Source organism: Babylonia areolata, chromosome 31 (genome assembly GCF_041734735.1).
Source record: "Babylonia areolata isolate BAREFJ2019XMU chromosome 31, ASM4173473v1, whole genome shotgun sequence".
In the NCBI taxonomy this organism is placed as follows: domain Eukaryota; kingdom Metazoa; phylum Mollusca; class Gastropoda; order Neogastropoda; family Buccinidae; genus Babylonia; species Babylonia areolata.
Window position 1 is genome coordinate 11,263,776 of NC_134906.1, and position 15,700 is coordinate 11,279,475.

Here is a 15,700-nt window from a genome sequence, read left to right on the forward strand (position 1 = left end):
TCAGAAGTTGTGGTCTGACGGGTCATTTAGGGACACCAATTTTGCGTCTGTTGACTGTTCTCAATAGAGTTGATGCTGGTGTTGGTGTCGGATCCCATACTGAGTTTGCCTGTTCCAGCAATGGTCAAATGAAGGCCATACTATGCTCGCTTCTCAGCTTTTGTCAGAGGATTGGATGACAGATTAAGGCTATGTTCACACTTAGCCCAGCCAGTTACTGTCAGCAGCTGGCTGAGAAATATGCATAATGCATTTTGCATCTTGCTAGCAGCAAGCGTTCACACTGGGAAACAGCCATCTCCAGACAGCAGTTTGATTTGTAGTGAGCACACACATGGGATGGCTGGCTGGTCCAAGGGAACAGTTCTCTTAAATGATGCTAGTAACATGGAGTGGAGTGATGGCCTAGAGGTAATGCGTCCACCTAGGAAGCAAGAGAATCTGAGCACGCTGGTTCGAATCATGGCTCGGCCACTGATATTTTCTCCCCCACCACTAGACCTTGAGTGGTGGTCTGGACGCTAGTTCGGATGAGACGATGAACCAAGGTCCCATGTGCAGCATGCACTTAGCGCATGTAAAAGAACCCACGGCAAAAAAAGGGTAGTTCCTGGCAAAATTCTGTAGAAAAATCCAATTTGATAGGAAAAACAAATCAAACTGTGCGCTGGAAAAAATACAAAAAAATAGGTGGCGCTTTAGTGTAGCGACATGCTCTTTCTGGGGAGAGTAGCCCGAATTTCACACAGAGAAGTCTGTTGTGATAAAAAGAAATACAAATACAAATGAATCCCAATAATATTTGTTTCTTTCGTCTTGAAAACAACAATGCTGACAGCAACTGAAGTGTGTTGCTGTGTCAGGCTTACAGCAACTGGCTGTCAGCAACTGGTTGGGCTAGTGTGAACATAGCCTTAAGTGCCAGTCCTTGACATTCAGTCTTATGCAGCATGCACTTAGCACACACACAAAATAGAAGGAAAGAAGGCAATTATTTCTGGCCAAAACATCTTTGATTTTTTTTTTTTATAGAAAGAAAAGAAAAGAAGAAAGAAAGTCCTTGTTTTTGGAGAGAGAAGGAAACCTGCATATACAGGGAAGGGAGTAAGTGAGTGAGGAATGAGTAGACGGTACTTTTCAGTGTGGATGCAATGTGCTTTTGAAGGAGCATCAGCATAAGTCTTGCACAGAAGAAGCAAGGCAGTTGTGGTCATTCGTTCTGAACACTACAGTTTTTGTTTTTCTTGTGCTGTGCTGTGTTACGATACACTGGCGTACATGTATTGTTTCTTGTGAGGCATTTAGAGCCCGTTGTATGGGGAGTCTGTGCCATACGATTACCATGTGGTGGTGGTGTGTCCATCGAGATCAATGATGACCATCGTTGTCAACCAGCTGGGGGATGGGGGGAGGGTGGTGGTGGGGTGGGGGGGAGGATGCTCATGAATCTATCTGTGAATGCGCAGATGGCTGAATAGTCCAGTCTGCACACGAAATGTTCGCTGACAGTTGGGGCAGACAAATACAGGCATATCATTGCCAGGGAGCTTGTTTGCCCGTGATTTTCTGGCCTGCCTCTTCTGAACAGCTGCAGCAGTCCTGTTGGCCTTGCACAACTTGGCGCCTTTGTGCACAGCAGCACGCCATTTGTCACGGTCCGCTGCAGATTCCTCCCAGGAGTCAGGGTTGATATCAAACGCTTTCAGAGAGACTTTCAGAGTATCTCTGAAGTGCTTCTTCTGACCTCCGTGTGATCTCTTCCCTTGTTGCAGCTCGCCATAGAAGAGCCTTTTGGGCAGCCGTTGGTCTGGCAACGATTACCATGTAGTGCTATCATGAAATAGCAAGTGCTGCATTTGGATCCTGTACAGGGGCCAGTAACACATACACAGTGGAGAACACCGTAGTGTGGTATAGCTCCATGCAGTTATGCATTTGTAACACCGATTGAATCTTTGTGAGACTGCAAATTATTCACGCCAGTTGCGCATCTACTTGTCCATGTGCTTGCTTGTGCATGCGTATGTGTGTGTGCGTGTGCGCGCATTTGCAAGTTTGTGTTGGTGTTTGTGTGCGTGCATGCGTGTGTGTGTGTGTTTCACTGAGCGTGGCCCATTTTCCTTCTTGTTCTTTCCCTTCATCATGTTTCAATGTATGTACTTATTTCTTTCTTTTGTCTCATTCATTTTCATGATAATGTTTTACACAAAGCCAGGATAGTCCCTCGAGGCCTGATCGGCATGTCGGGTTTATGTGAAGGCCGAGCATCTGTTGCTGTTGTTGTCTCGTTCGTCATTTATCGGATGAATTCCCCCCGTTTCCTCAACGAAGGCGGCAGTACGTCGCAGGTCCTCCAGTCCTCCGTAGAGCTTCCGGGCCGCTGGGATTGGGTCGGGCCAGGTTTTCTCTCGAAGCGCTTGGTGGAGCAGGCAGGACTGCAGCAGATGTTCTGTTGTCTGGCTGCCTGTTCTGCAGGGGCACTGCTCTGTGTCGCATCTGTTGCTTAAGAATTAAAAAAAAAAAAAAAAAAATTAAATAAATAAATACAGCAGATGTGTTGCATATAATGGATCACTCCAATCAGTCTACTCGCTCGGACACCTTGAAACTGAAACTGAACTGATCCAACGCAGTACTGTGCAGCATCTCTGACTGCCTGTTTACCAGCAGTCTGTCTGGTTGAGTGTGTCTGCTTGTCTGTCCATCACTTTGCATGTCTATAATTTAATCAGAAAGTTTCTGTTTGAATTATTTTTCTGCTTGTCTGTGGCATGATATCAGTTGTTGATTTTCCTTTGTTTTATTTGGAAAAAAAAAGAAGTTATTTTGCTTAATGTGGGTTGTTGTTTTTTTCATTTTGATTTTGTTTCTTTGTGTTCAGTAATTAAGTGCAGAATCTATTTGTTAAATAACTGATGTACCTGTGTGTCTGTCTGTCTGTCTCTCTGTGTGTGAAACCTGGGCCCTGTATCTCTCACTGTGTGAAACCTGGGGCCTGTATCTCTCTGTGTGAAACCTGGGCCCTGTATCTCTGTGTGAAACCTGGGGCCTGTATCTCTCTGTGTGAAACCTGGGCCCTGTATCTCTGTGTGTGTGAAACCTGGGGCTTGTATCTCTGTGTGAAACCTGGGGCCTGTATCTCTATGTGTGAAATCTGGGCCCTGTATCTGTGTGTGTGTGAAACCTGGGGCCTGTATCTGTGTGAAATCTGGGCCCTGTATCTCTCTGTGTGAAACCTGGGCCCTGTATCTCTGTGTGAAACCTGGGCCCTGTATCTCTGTGTGAAACCTGGGCTCTGTATCTCTGTGTGAAACCTGGGCTCTGTATCTCTCTGTGTGAAACCTGGGCTCTGTATCTCTCTGTGTGAAATCTGGGCCCTGTATCTCTGTGTGTGAAACCTGGGCCCTGTATCTCTCTGTGTGAAATCTGGGCTCTGTATCTCTCTGTGTGAAATCTGGGCCCTGTATCTCTCTGTGTGAAACCTGGGCCCTGTATCTCTGTGTGTGAAACCTGGGCCCTGTATCTCTGTGTGAAACCTGGGCTCTGTATCTCTGTGTGAAACCTGGGCCCAGTATCTCTCTGTGTGAAACCTGGGCTCTGTATCTCTGTGTGAAACCTGGGCCCAGTATCTCTGTGTGAAACCTGGGCCCTGTATCTCTGTGTGAAATCTGGGCCCTGTATCTCTGTGTGAAACCTGGGCCCTGTATCTCTGTGTGAAACCTGGGCTCTGTATCTCTCTGTGTGAAACCTGGGCCCAGTATCTCTGTGTGAAACCTGGGCTCTGTATCTCTCTGTGTGAAACCTGGGCTCTGTATCTCTGTGTGAAACCTGGGCCCAGTATCTCTGTGGGAGACCTGGGCTCTGTATCTCTCTCTGTGTGAAACCTGGGCTCTGTATCTCTCTCTGTGTGAAACCTGGGCCCAGTATCTCTCCCTGTGTGAAACCTGGGCCCAGTATCTCTCTCTGTGTGAAACCTGGGCCCTGTATCTCTCTCTGTGTGAAACCTGGGCCCTGTGTATTTCTGTGCCGGACTGCAAACACCCCAGCACACAGTGCAGTGCAACACGTTTCTGTGAAACCTGGGCCCTCTTGTCTCCCTCTGCTGGCACCCACACAACAATTATCTCTGAAGCGCCACACCCCCACCCCCACCCCCCCCCCTCCTAGGAGCCCCCTGTCCCTGACAGAAACCTGTGAGGATATTGACTGTGGCGCTGAGGCCAGCCAGCCCCCCCCCCTTGCCCCCCCCCCACCGCCCCCCCCAGGAGATTCATCCCAGCACACCTTCAATAAATTATGGATCTCTGCCCCATCGCTTCCCTGGCTTGGTTAACTCACTCGGTACGGCCAGTCCTCTCTTCTCCTCTACACAGACCCCTCGGATGTCCAGTGGGTGTCTGAATGACCCAGCCTTTAGCTTCCGTCGTCAGAATTGTGGTATTCTTTGTCAACATTCACCTCTTCAGTATAAGAGCCTTCCACTTGCAATATTTTGATGATGGTAATTGGGGTGAAACGCTGTTAACGTCGTCTCTTTTGCCGTTCGTATGGAGAGAGTTAATAATGCTTGAGGACTGGTGGCTCTGTGGTTGTGTGTGGCAGGGTCTGTGCGTGTGTTGGTGGGGGGAGGGGGGTGGAGGCATAGAGGGAGGATGCTAAAGAAAGTGATGGGGGAAAGGGGTTAGAGAGGAGGGGGAGGGTATTGTCAGTGCATGCAAGGATAGAGAGAGAAAATTAGGTGCAGAGGTTGGGGCATGGGTGGAGAGAGAAAAAAGAAAAGAGTGTATTTGAAAAAAAAAAAAAATTTTTTTTTTTACTACACATGTTCAACAGGTCGCTTGTGTACAAGGTGTGTTTTTCTGTTATATAGATATGAATTACATGTTCATGTTCACACGCACATACTTGCACACACAGAGACACACAGACACACACACAGACACACACACACACACACACACAAAGAAAAGGACGCACGCCCACTCTTTCTCGCTTTCTTTTTCTTTACAGATTGTGCCTCTTGCCTTTCTTGACTCTTTCTTCATCCTTTTCAGTATCTTACAATAATGTTTTGTAAACCTCTGTCACATTCTCTTTACCTCAAGGCCCCCCCCACCCCCACCCCCACCCCCCTCATCCCTGACCCCTTTCTATCTGTCCCCTCCCCCAATCCTACCCCTCTCTGTCTTCCACTCTATTGCACACACTGACCACTTCATCAGAAGAAAAAAAAAAGAGAAAAAAAACCCAAACAAACAAAAAAACAACTCCCACAGCAGCTAGTACTATAGCAACGCTTCAGTTTGGTTAATCCAATCCTGGGAGTGGAGGACGGAAAACACCGCACTCTGTGGCGCAAACTTCATGAATATTTGAAGACAAACAGGAAGAGGGGCAGGGAGGGAGGAAGGGAGCATGCATTGCTTGCCTGTGGCCTGTTGGAGTCATGTCGGATCGACTGTCCGTCACTGTTCCTTCGGACTGTCATGTGATTTCCTTGACAGGTCATGTACATCGGCACTTGGTGTCTGTCGGCTGATGTGAGGACCGAGATTTTTGATTGGTGGATCGATTGAAATTGTGCATTCTTCTTCTTCTTCTGTGTTTGTGGATTGCAGCTCCCATGGTTAACTCATGTGTGTATGAGTGGGGTTTTTGTGTGCATGGCCATTTTACCTTGCCAGGTAGGCAGGCACCCATACTCCATTCAGAGGTGTACATGCTGGGCACGTTTTTGTTGCCGTTACTGAGGAACGTTGGCATGGGTTACAGGGTCTTTACTATGCATATTTCATCTTCTGCGCAGGCAGTATTAGATCTTGGTATCAGTTGTCTTTACAGGTTGAAAAAAATCTACTTCCTCCTTGGCCTGCCAGGTGTCATGGCTATGATTCAAACCCAGGACAGTTCAACACTTTTAAATATTTGGTTGTTGCTTCCCATTGAAAGTGTGGATGGTTGTTTGGAATTTCACCCTCAGGGCTAACCAGGTATCATATCTCCAGAATACATCACGTCAGGTGATGCAAGGACTCAGAATTTTATGTTTGGCAAAGCACTAAGTGGATGTGTAATTGTTTGAAATGTTAACACTTCACTATCATCAGGATCAAGTTTTGATTGGTTAAATGTAAAGGTGTTTGTTTTATTTATTGGGATTTTGGAACTTGTATCATCAGGATCAGTTTTTGATGGGTTAACTGTAAGGGTGTTTTTGTTTTTTTTTCTTGGTATTTTGGGACATGTATCACCAGGATCAAGTTTTGATTGGTTAACTGTAAAGGTGTGCTTTTTTTTTTTATTCTTGGTATTTTGGGACTTGTAATACCAGGATCAAGTTTTGATTGGTTAACTGTAAAGGTGTGTGTTTTATTCATGGGATTTTGGGACTTGAATCACCAGGACCAAGTTTTGATTGGTCAACTGGAAAGGTGTGTGTTTTATTCTTGGGATTTGGGGACTTGTATCACCAGGATCAAGTTTTGATTGGTTAACTGGCAAGGTGTTTTATTCTTGGGATTTTGGGACATGTATACCCAGGATCAAGTTTTGATTGGTCGACTGGAAAGGTGTGTGTTTTATTCTTGGGATTTTGGGACTTGTATCATCAGGACCAAGTTTTGACTGGTTAACTGTAAAGGTGTGCTTTTTTTATTCTTGGTGTTTTGGGACTTGTATACCAGGACCAAGTTTTAATTGGTCAGCTGGAAAGGTGTGTGTTTTATTCATGGGATTTTGGGACTTGTATCACCAGGATCAAGTTTTGATTGGTTAACTGGCAAGGTGTTTTATTCTTGGGATTTTGGGACATGTATACCCAGGATCAAGTTTTGATTGGTCAGCTGTAAAGGCGTGTGTTTTATTCTTGGGATTTTGGGACTTGTATCATCAGGACCAAGTTTTGATTGGTCAACTGTACAGGCGTGTGTTTTATTCATGGGAATTTGGGACTTGTATCACCAGGACCAAGTTTTGATTGGTCAACTGTAAAGGTGTGTGTTTTATTCATGGGATTTTGGGACTTGAATCACCAGGACCAAGTTTTGATTGGTCAACTGGAAAGGTGTGTGTTTTATTCATGGGATTTTGGGACTTGTATCACCAGGACCAAGTTTTGATTGGTCAACTGTAAAGGTGTGTGTTTTATTCTTGGGATTTTGGGACTTGTATCACCAGGATCAAGTTTTGATTGGTCAACTGTAAAGGTGTGTGTTTTATTCTTGGGATTTTGGGACTTGTATCACCAGGATGAAGTTTTGATTGGTCAACTGGAAAGGTGTGTGTTTTATTCATGGGATTTTGGGACTTGTATCATCAGGACCAAGTTTTGATTGGTTAACTGGCAAGGTGTTTTATTCTTGGGATTTTGGGACTTGTATCACCAGGACCAAGTTTTGATGGGTCAGCTGGAAAGGTGTGCGTTTTATTCATGGGATTTTGGGACTTGTATCATCAGGACCAAGTTTTGATTGGTCAACTGTAAAGGCGTGTGTTTTATTCATGGGAATTTGGGACTTGTATCATCAGGACCAAGTTTTGATTGGTCAGCTGTAAAGGCGTGTGTTTTATTCTTGGGATTTTGGGACTTGTATCATCAGGACCAAGTTTTGATTGGTCAACTGTAAAGGTGTGTGTTTTACTCTTGGGACTTTGGGACTTTCACATGCAAGGACTGGCAGGTATTGTGATGACCAAGTTTTGATCAGTTCAATGCATGATTATGTTGTTTCTTTGAATTTCAGTGGAAGTGGTTGTTTTTTTTTTAAGGATTGAAAGAATTTGTGAAAAAGGGTTTTCATAGAGTTGAGCTTTGTTGAGTTGAGCGCTGGTTTTTCTGTTAATTGTGTATTCAGATGGTGTTGTTGTTCAGTTTGTTCACAGATGATGTAGTGCGGAATGTTTTTTTGTTTTTTTTATTCTGTCAGTGTTCTTGTCCTGCCCCCCCCCCCCCCCCACACACACACCTCCCCTCTCTTTTCTCTTCCTCATTCAAAGAAGTTTTTTTCCTCTCTCTCTCTCTCTCTCTCTCTCTCTCTCTCGTGTGTGTGTGTGAGAGAAAGAGAGAGAGAGAGATTGTGTGTGTTTTCTCAACACGATTTCAATTTCCTGTTCTTTTAGATCATTATTTCCTGTCTTTTTGGCTAAGTGTTCACATGCGTCTCAGTTTTACAGTTTTTAGCTTCCTTGCACTAACGTCATTTCTGACTGAGAAATTTATCGACTTTGAAAGCTTGAGGGTGTGCAGGTTGAATGGATTCTCACCTGTGTGTCCCAGGTTTGATCCTTGATCAAACGCGTTGGGTTATGCTGCTGGTCAGGCATCTGCTTGGCAGATGTGGTGTAGCGTATATGGATTTGTCCGAACGCAGTGACGCCTCCTTGAGCTACTGAAACTGAAACTGATCCTTGATTTCAGCACGAAGGGTGGAGATTTTGTTCTAATATCCCAGCGGAACATAATATGTGCAGACCTTCTTGTGCCCAGACCCGTTTTGTGTGTGAATGCATGCAGAAGATCAAGTACGCCCATTAAAGATCCCGTAATCCATGTCGCGTTCAGTGGATTATGGACGCATGAAAATACAGATGACAGATTATCGATATGTTGACAAGATGTGTTGACAGATGATGATATGTTTATAGATGATGTTTGACAGATGATGTGTTGACAAATGATGTGTTGAGAGATAATACGTTGACAGATGATGTGTTGACAGATGATGATATGTTGACAGATGATGTGTTGAGAGATAATACGTTGACAGATGATGTGTTGACGAATGATGATATGTTGACAGCAGATGATGGTGTGTTGACAGATAATGATGTGTTGACAGATGATGATATGTTGACAACTGATGTGTTGACAGATGATGTGTTGACAGACGATGTGTTGACAGATGATGGTATGTTGACAGCAGATGATGATGTGTTGACAGCAGATGATGATGTTGACAGATGATGACATGTTGACAGACGATGTGTTGACAGATGATGATGTGTTGACAGCAGATGATGATATGTGTTGACAGCAGATGATGATGTGTTGACAGATGATGGTGTACAGAGCACCATGTTGTCCACACACCATGTCCAGAAGGTTCTCCTCTGTGCCTTCGCTTTCTCCACAGTTCTTCACGTCACTGCACAGATAGGTGGGTCCTGGTAGTGATGATGATGCACACACTATATGGCGCCTACCCAAAAAAAAGAAGAAAAAAAAGAAGAATATATATATATATGAATTATTATTTAAAAAAAATCTTTTTATATAAAAAAATTCTATTATTATTATTATTATTCTTATTATTATCATCATCATTCTTAATCTTCTTTTGATTATCTTCCCCCGGCCCCCCACACGGGATTTTATTTTCTTTCTTTCTTTATTTGTTTTAAACGTCTGTTTATTTTCTTTATTTATCTATCATTGATTTTTTATTTCATTTTTCTTATTACTGTGTATTATTTATCGTTTTATTTCTCTACTGTTGATTGAGCTATTCAGTAAGTTAGGATTTAAGGAACTTATTTTTTGACAGCAGAAGAAAATAGACAATTTTCAATTCTTTAGGCTCTTGGCGAAACCTGGCATTGTGAAATTGCATCACAACATGTACGTCATGGCGTGCTTGCGTCATAATAGCTGCGTAAGAGTGACCCTGGTAACATGTAAACAACTTATCCCTTGAGGAAGGAGCGTGATTGTTCCGAAAATTTGGAATATTTGACAGATTGATGTGTGTGTTTTCTTTTTTCTCTTTATATATATATATATATATATATATATATATATATTGTATTTGTTTGTATTTCTTTTTATCACAACAGATTTCTCTGTGTGAAATTCGGGCTGCTCTCCCCAGGGAGAGCGCGTCGCTACACTACAGCGCCACCCATTTTTTTGTATTTTTTCCTGCGTGCAGTTTTATTTGTTTTTCCTATTGCAGTGGATTTTTCTACAGAATTTTGCCAGGAACAACCCTTTTGTTGCTGTGGGTTCTTTTACGTGTGCTAAGTGCATGCTGGAGACGGGACCTTGGTTTATTGTCTCATCCGAATGACTAGCGTCCAGACCACCACTCAAGGTCTAGTGGAGGGGGAGAAAATATCGGTGGCTGAGCCATGATTCGAACCAGCGCACTCAGATTCTCTCGCTTCCTAGGCGGACGCGTTACCTCTAGGCCATCACTCCACAATATATATATATGGAGCCTACCCTTAGTCGGAGATCAAGCTCTAAACACTTAACAAACACAGAGTCATTTGCACAACAGGCTGCCTACCTGGGAAGAGCCAACTGACATCTGCCATTGGGCGCTCATCATTCATTTCCAGTGTCATTCAATCAGGTTTCAGACACGCACATATACACACTTGGGTAGACATGTAACATTTGACATGTTTGACCGTTTTTACTTCTTTATCCCAGCGCCATGTTTTTGGGGATGTGCATGCTGGGTATGTTCTTGTTTTCTATCACCCACCAAACGCTGACATGGATTACAGGATCTTTAAGGATGTTTGATCTTGTGAGTGCATGTACACACGAAGGGGGTTCAGGCACTAGCAGGTCTGCACATATGTTGACCTGTGAGGTTGGAAAAATCTCCACCCTTTACCCACCAGGTGCCATTACCAAGATATATTGAACCTGGGACTCCTGAGATTGAAAGTTTCAGTTTCAGTTTCTCAAGGAGGTGTCACTGTATTTGGACAAATCCATATACGCTACACCACTACTAGGCAGATGCCTGACAGCAGCATAACCCAACGCGCTTGTCAGGCCTTGAGTGCGTGCTTAAATATTTGTAAACCAATCAGACTGGATTTTTTTTTTTTTACATAATTTTGCCAGAGGACAACACTATCGTTGCCATGGGTTCTTTTTCAATGCGCAGAATGTGTGGGTGGTGCACACGGAACATCGGTTTATCATCTCATCCGAAAGACTAGACGCTCAGTATGATTTTCCCCAGTCAAACTTGGGAGAAAGGGCGAGAGCGGGATTCGAACTCACACCCTCATGGACTCTGTTTTATCTTCAGTTTAACGTCTATTCACTATAAGTGTTTTTAGACAGAAAGGAGTAAAGAAGTGGATAAAGGAAAGGGAATGCATGTGAATATTAGTGTAAAAAAGTATTCATGTTATGTATCAGAGGAAAAGTATATTATAAGAAAAAGGTCTAAAGTGATTGTGGTGTGTATTGAATGAGGTGTCATGGGAAGGAGAATATGTATATGCATATCAACAAGTATTAACCTACAACAATGTAAATATAAATAACAACATTAATTATAGCACATCAAAGGAGGATACCAACTGGACTGGAGTTTAAAATTTCCGAAAACATTCGAAGCAATGAATAATCATTCAAAATCTTTTCAGTGGCTAATGAAATATTGGAAGAAAAGTCATCAACTACATCTTTAGGAATTAACTGTCTTATGCTCGGACAGTGAATGAGTAGATGACTTACAGTTATTTGCTTACCGCATATGTATTGGCAGCTGAGTGTCTGAACCACTCTGCCTTAGATTGATAGTCCAGCACTTAATATCCACTGGGCTGTTGTTCCTGTCAGGGACGGGCGCAATGGCCGAGTGGTTAAAGCGTTGGACTGTCAATCTGAGGGTCCCAGGTTCGAATCACGGTGACGGCGCCTGGTGGGTAAAGGGTGGAGATTTTTACGATCTCCCAGGTCAACGCATGTGCAGACCTGCTAGTGCCTGAACCCCCTTCGTGTGCATATGCAAGCAGAAGATCAAAATACGCACGTTAAAGATCCTGTAATCCATGTCAGCATTCGGTGGGTTATGGAAACAAGAACATACCCAGCATGCACACCCCCGAAAGCGTGAGTATGGCTGCCTACATGGCGGGGTAAAAACGGTCATACACGTAAAAGCCCACTCGTGTGCATACGAGTGAACGTGGGGGTTGCAGCCCACGAACGAAGAAGAAGAAGGTCCTGTCAGGTAGTCCAGTAAGGAAGAAAGGAAGAAAAACGTGTAACGCTTTGGCGTTTGTCATTGGTGCGGTGTAATCTACCGTGTACTATAGATCATCGTCGCTCAGGATGAAGTTGTGAAGGATGAAGTCGACTAGTTAGGATGAAGTTGACTTTGCTTTTTATCTGCCGTTGACTGTATCCTCATTCCCAGAGATACTTGCAGGGAAGTCACTCTTAGATAGAAGTGCATAAACGTTCTTCCTCTTTGTGTTCAAAGCAGGTTTGTAATGTTTGCCATAATTTTTTACAAAATATAAAGAGAGCGTGAGAGTATGTTGTAAGAAAATATGTTTGTGAGATTGTGAGTATTTGTGTGTGTGTGTGTGTTTGTGTGTGTGTGTGTGTGTTGTGTTCGAAGGTGTGTGTGAGTGGGTGTACTTGCATGCATTTTTTTTATGCATGTGGGCATGTCACATCCAAAAACGTAAGCCCCTAAAGATTTGGGAATACTTTCAGACATTTAAAGAAACTGCTTGAGCAGCAAGTAGAGAGAGAAAAAGAGAACATTAAAGAAAAAAAGGTTAAAAAATATTTCTAAAATGTTATTGTAAGCAGTTGGAACAAAAAAGAAGTACAAAATTGTTAAGTAACATTAAGAAGTGATCATGTTCTTTAAAAAATGTAATTTGAATGATCTTGGTGATGTGTTCCATTATGCATTTCTCTTTTCAGACATGATGGAAAACATTTGACAAGGCCATATTACAACAGAAACCTGAACGCTTTGAATTTCTCACACATGTTTTATGACAAAGAATAAGACAACTTTGTTGAAACTTATCTGTTATATTACAGTGGATTTCTTCACAGAATTCTGCCAGAGGCCAACACTTCTGTCGCTATGGGTTCTTTTCCAGTGCACCATTGCACACAGGACCACGGTTTTATCATCTCATCTGAATGATCGCCGTATTGCCATGGGTTCTTTTTCAGGGCATCAAGTGCATGTTGCACACAGGACCTCATTTTATCTTCTCATCCGAATGACTTGACACTCAGTTTTGATATTCTCCACTGACGGGTCCAATAGCCGAGTGGTTAAAGCGTTGGACTGTCAATCTGAGGGTCCCAGGTTCGAATCACGGTGACGGCGCCTGGTGGGTAAAGGGTGGAGATTTTTACGATCTCCCAGGTCAACATATGTGCAGACCTGCCAGTGCCTGAACTCCCTTCGTGTGTATATGCAAGCAGAAGATCAAATACGCACGTTAAAGATCCTGTAATCCATGTCAGCGTTCGGTGGGTTATGGAAACAAGAACATACCCAGCATGCACACCCCCGAAAACAGAGTATGGCTGCCTACATGGCGGGGTAACAACGGTCATACACGTAAAAGCCCACTCGTGTGCATACGAGTGAACGCAGAAGAAGAAGAAGAAGAAGAAGAAGAAATTCTCCACTCAAAGGGCAACACCGGGAATCAAACCCAGACCCTCACAGTCACTGTGTGGGCAGATGAGTGTCTTAACCATTCCGCCACTTTCCTCCTCCTCCTCCTCCTTCCAGCATGGCTGACAACGCCTCGCAACACGGCGGTGGCCCTGGGTCGCAACCTCGTGCTGAACTGCCGCGCCGACTTCCATGGTCCACCAGGGGGCGGGCTGTCCTACGCCTGGCTGTTCCAGCAGTCGGCGGTGCAGAGCCGAGCTTTGCTCATGGCCAACGGGTCCCTGTTCGTGCCTGACGTCACGGCCGAGGATGCTGGGACATACACGTGTGTGGTGACGGGGGGCCCCGAAGGGGAGGAGGAATCCGAAGGGGAGGTTTCCGTCAACGCTTCGGCCGTGGTGGTCATTGCTTGTGAGTGGGAGTCGTGGTGTTTTGTGTCATGTGGTGCTGTATGATGTATGTGTGTGGTTATGGATGTATGATTGTATTTCGTATACATGTATGTATGATGTTTGTATGTGTGATTGTCAGTCATATCCAACTATGACAATCAGAGGAACAGCACAGAAAGGCAACTGTTGTCTGGAGTGTTGTGTTGTTTCTTGTCATGTGGTGCTGTATGATGTATGGATGTATGTATGATTGTCAGTCATATCTGACTATGACCATCAGAACAACAGCAGAGATAGGCAGCTGCTGTATGTCTTGTCATGTGGTGCTGTATGATGTATGGATGTATGTATATATGTATAATTGTCAGTCGTATCCGACTATGACCATCAGAAGAGCAGCAGAGATAGGCCACTGCTGTCCTGGTTGTTGTGTTTTTTCTTGTCATGTGGTGCTGTATGATGTATGGATGTATGTATGTATGTATGATTGTCAGTCGTATCCGACTATGACCATCGGAAGAGCAGCAGAGATAGGCCACTGCTGTCTTGTCATGTGGTGCTGTATGATGTATGTATGTATGTATGATTGTCAGTCGTATCTGACTATGACCATCAGAAGAACAGCGGAGATAGGCCACTGCTGTATGTCCTGTCATGTGGTGCTGTATGATGTATGTATGTATGTATGTAAGATTATCAGTCGTATCTGACTATGGCCATCAGAAGATCAGCGGAGATAGGCCACTGCTGTGTGTCTTGCCTGTGGTGCTGTATGATGTATGGATGTATGTATATATGTATGATTGTCAGTTGTATCCGACTATGACCATCAGAAGAACAGCGGAGATAGGCCACTGCTGTCCTGGCTGTCGTGGTGTTTCATGTCATGTGGCGCTGTATGATGCATGTATATATGTATGGAGTGTCTGTCGTATCTAAGACCATCAGACAGTAGAGGAAACAACTGCTGTCCCTACTATCCAGGCTGTAATTTGATTTTAGTGGAGTATGTTTTGTGCCCAGGTTACATCCCCACTTTCTCTCGGTCAAGAGGGCTTTTGGACAATGGGTGTGTAGTGTTGGCCTGTAGTAAATGATAGTTGTGATGATATTTTCTAAAATGTATATTTATGTTAAAAGATTACAGAAATAATGTACCGTAAAGTTCTGTCTATAAGCCGCGACTTTTTACCCCAGCTTCAACCTCTGAGGCTTATACAATGATGCGGCTTATTTACGGATTTTAACGATCCCGAGAGTGTCACGTTCTCGTCTATTCTTAGCTGCCCTTCAGCTCACCAAGATCATGATTTCTATCCATGAATTTTTGGATGAGCTTCAGGATAGTGTGCTAACTGTTCACGTTTTATAAATCAAATCCGCACACATTAAAGCCTTCAGATCAGCATTCAGTTCTACTATGCTCAAGCGCACACCTTCATCATGCCGAAAATGCGACGTTATGCCTATGATGCAGCCTTCAGATTGAAGGCGATCGACCTTGCAGACAACAGTGCAAGCGACGAACCAGCAGCGACCTCCACCTTCATGTTCATGAAGTGAAAGTGAGGCTGAAGTCAGTGACAATATGGCGGAGGAAGCTGTGCTGGTTCTTTTCAACTCGGACTCTGAAGGCGAAGATTTTAGTGGATTCAGTGAGCAGGATGACGTTGAATAAATGTGACTATCCCAAAAGTATGGATCCTATTTTCGTTGTGTTTATTTTGTGTGTGTGTGGCACTAGCAGTATTTTCGCTTGCTTTTCTTTGTATTGTTCCCGCTTGTGTTTATTTCATAACCTACAGTATCGACAGCTTTTCTGTAGTATCAGTATGTGTTCTGGTACCGGAAATAAGTGCGGCTTATAAACCGGTGCGGCTTATGTATGTATAAAGTTCAATT

General features: G+C 43.8%; 1 protein-coding gene across 1 annotated transcript in view; it reads left to right on the top strand.

Annotated features, from left to right (window-relative positions):
• LOC143275983 (contactin-1-like) overlaps positions 1–15,700 on the top strand; it is a 102,697-nt gene that overhangs the window by 1,900 nt on the left and 85,097 nt on the right. Inside the window, exons 2-3 of the mRNA XM_076580342.1 lie at positions 9,054–9,155; positions 13,524–13,817. Of these exons, the coding sequence (XP_076436457.1) occupies positions 9,074–9,155; positions 13,524–13,817 (376 nt within the window). The 5' untranslated portion in view covers positions 9,054–9,073. The remainder of the gene's footprint in view (positions 1–9,053; positions 9,156–13,523; positions 13,818–15,700) is intronic.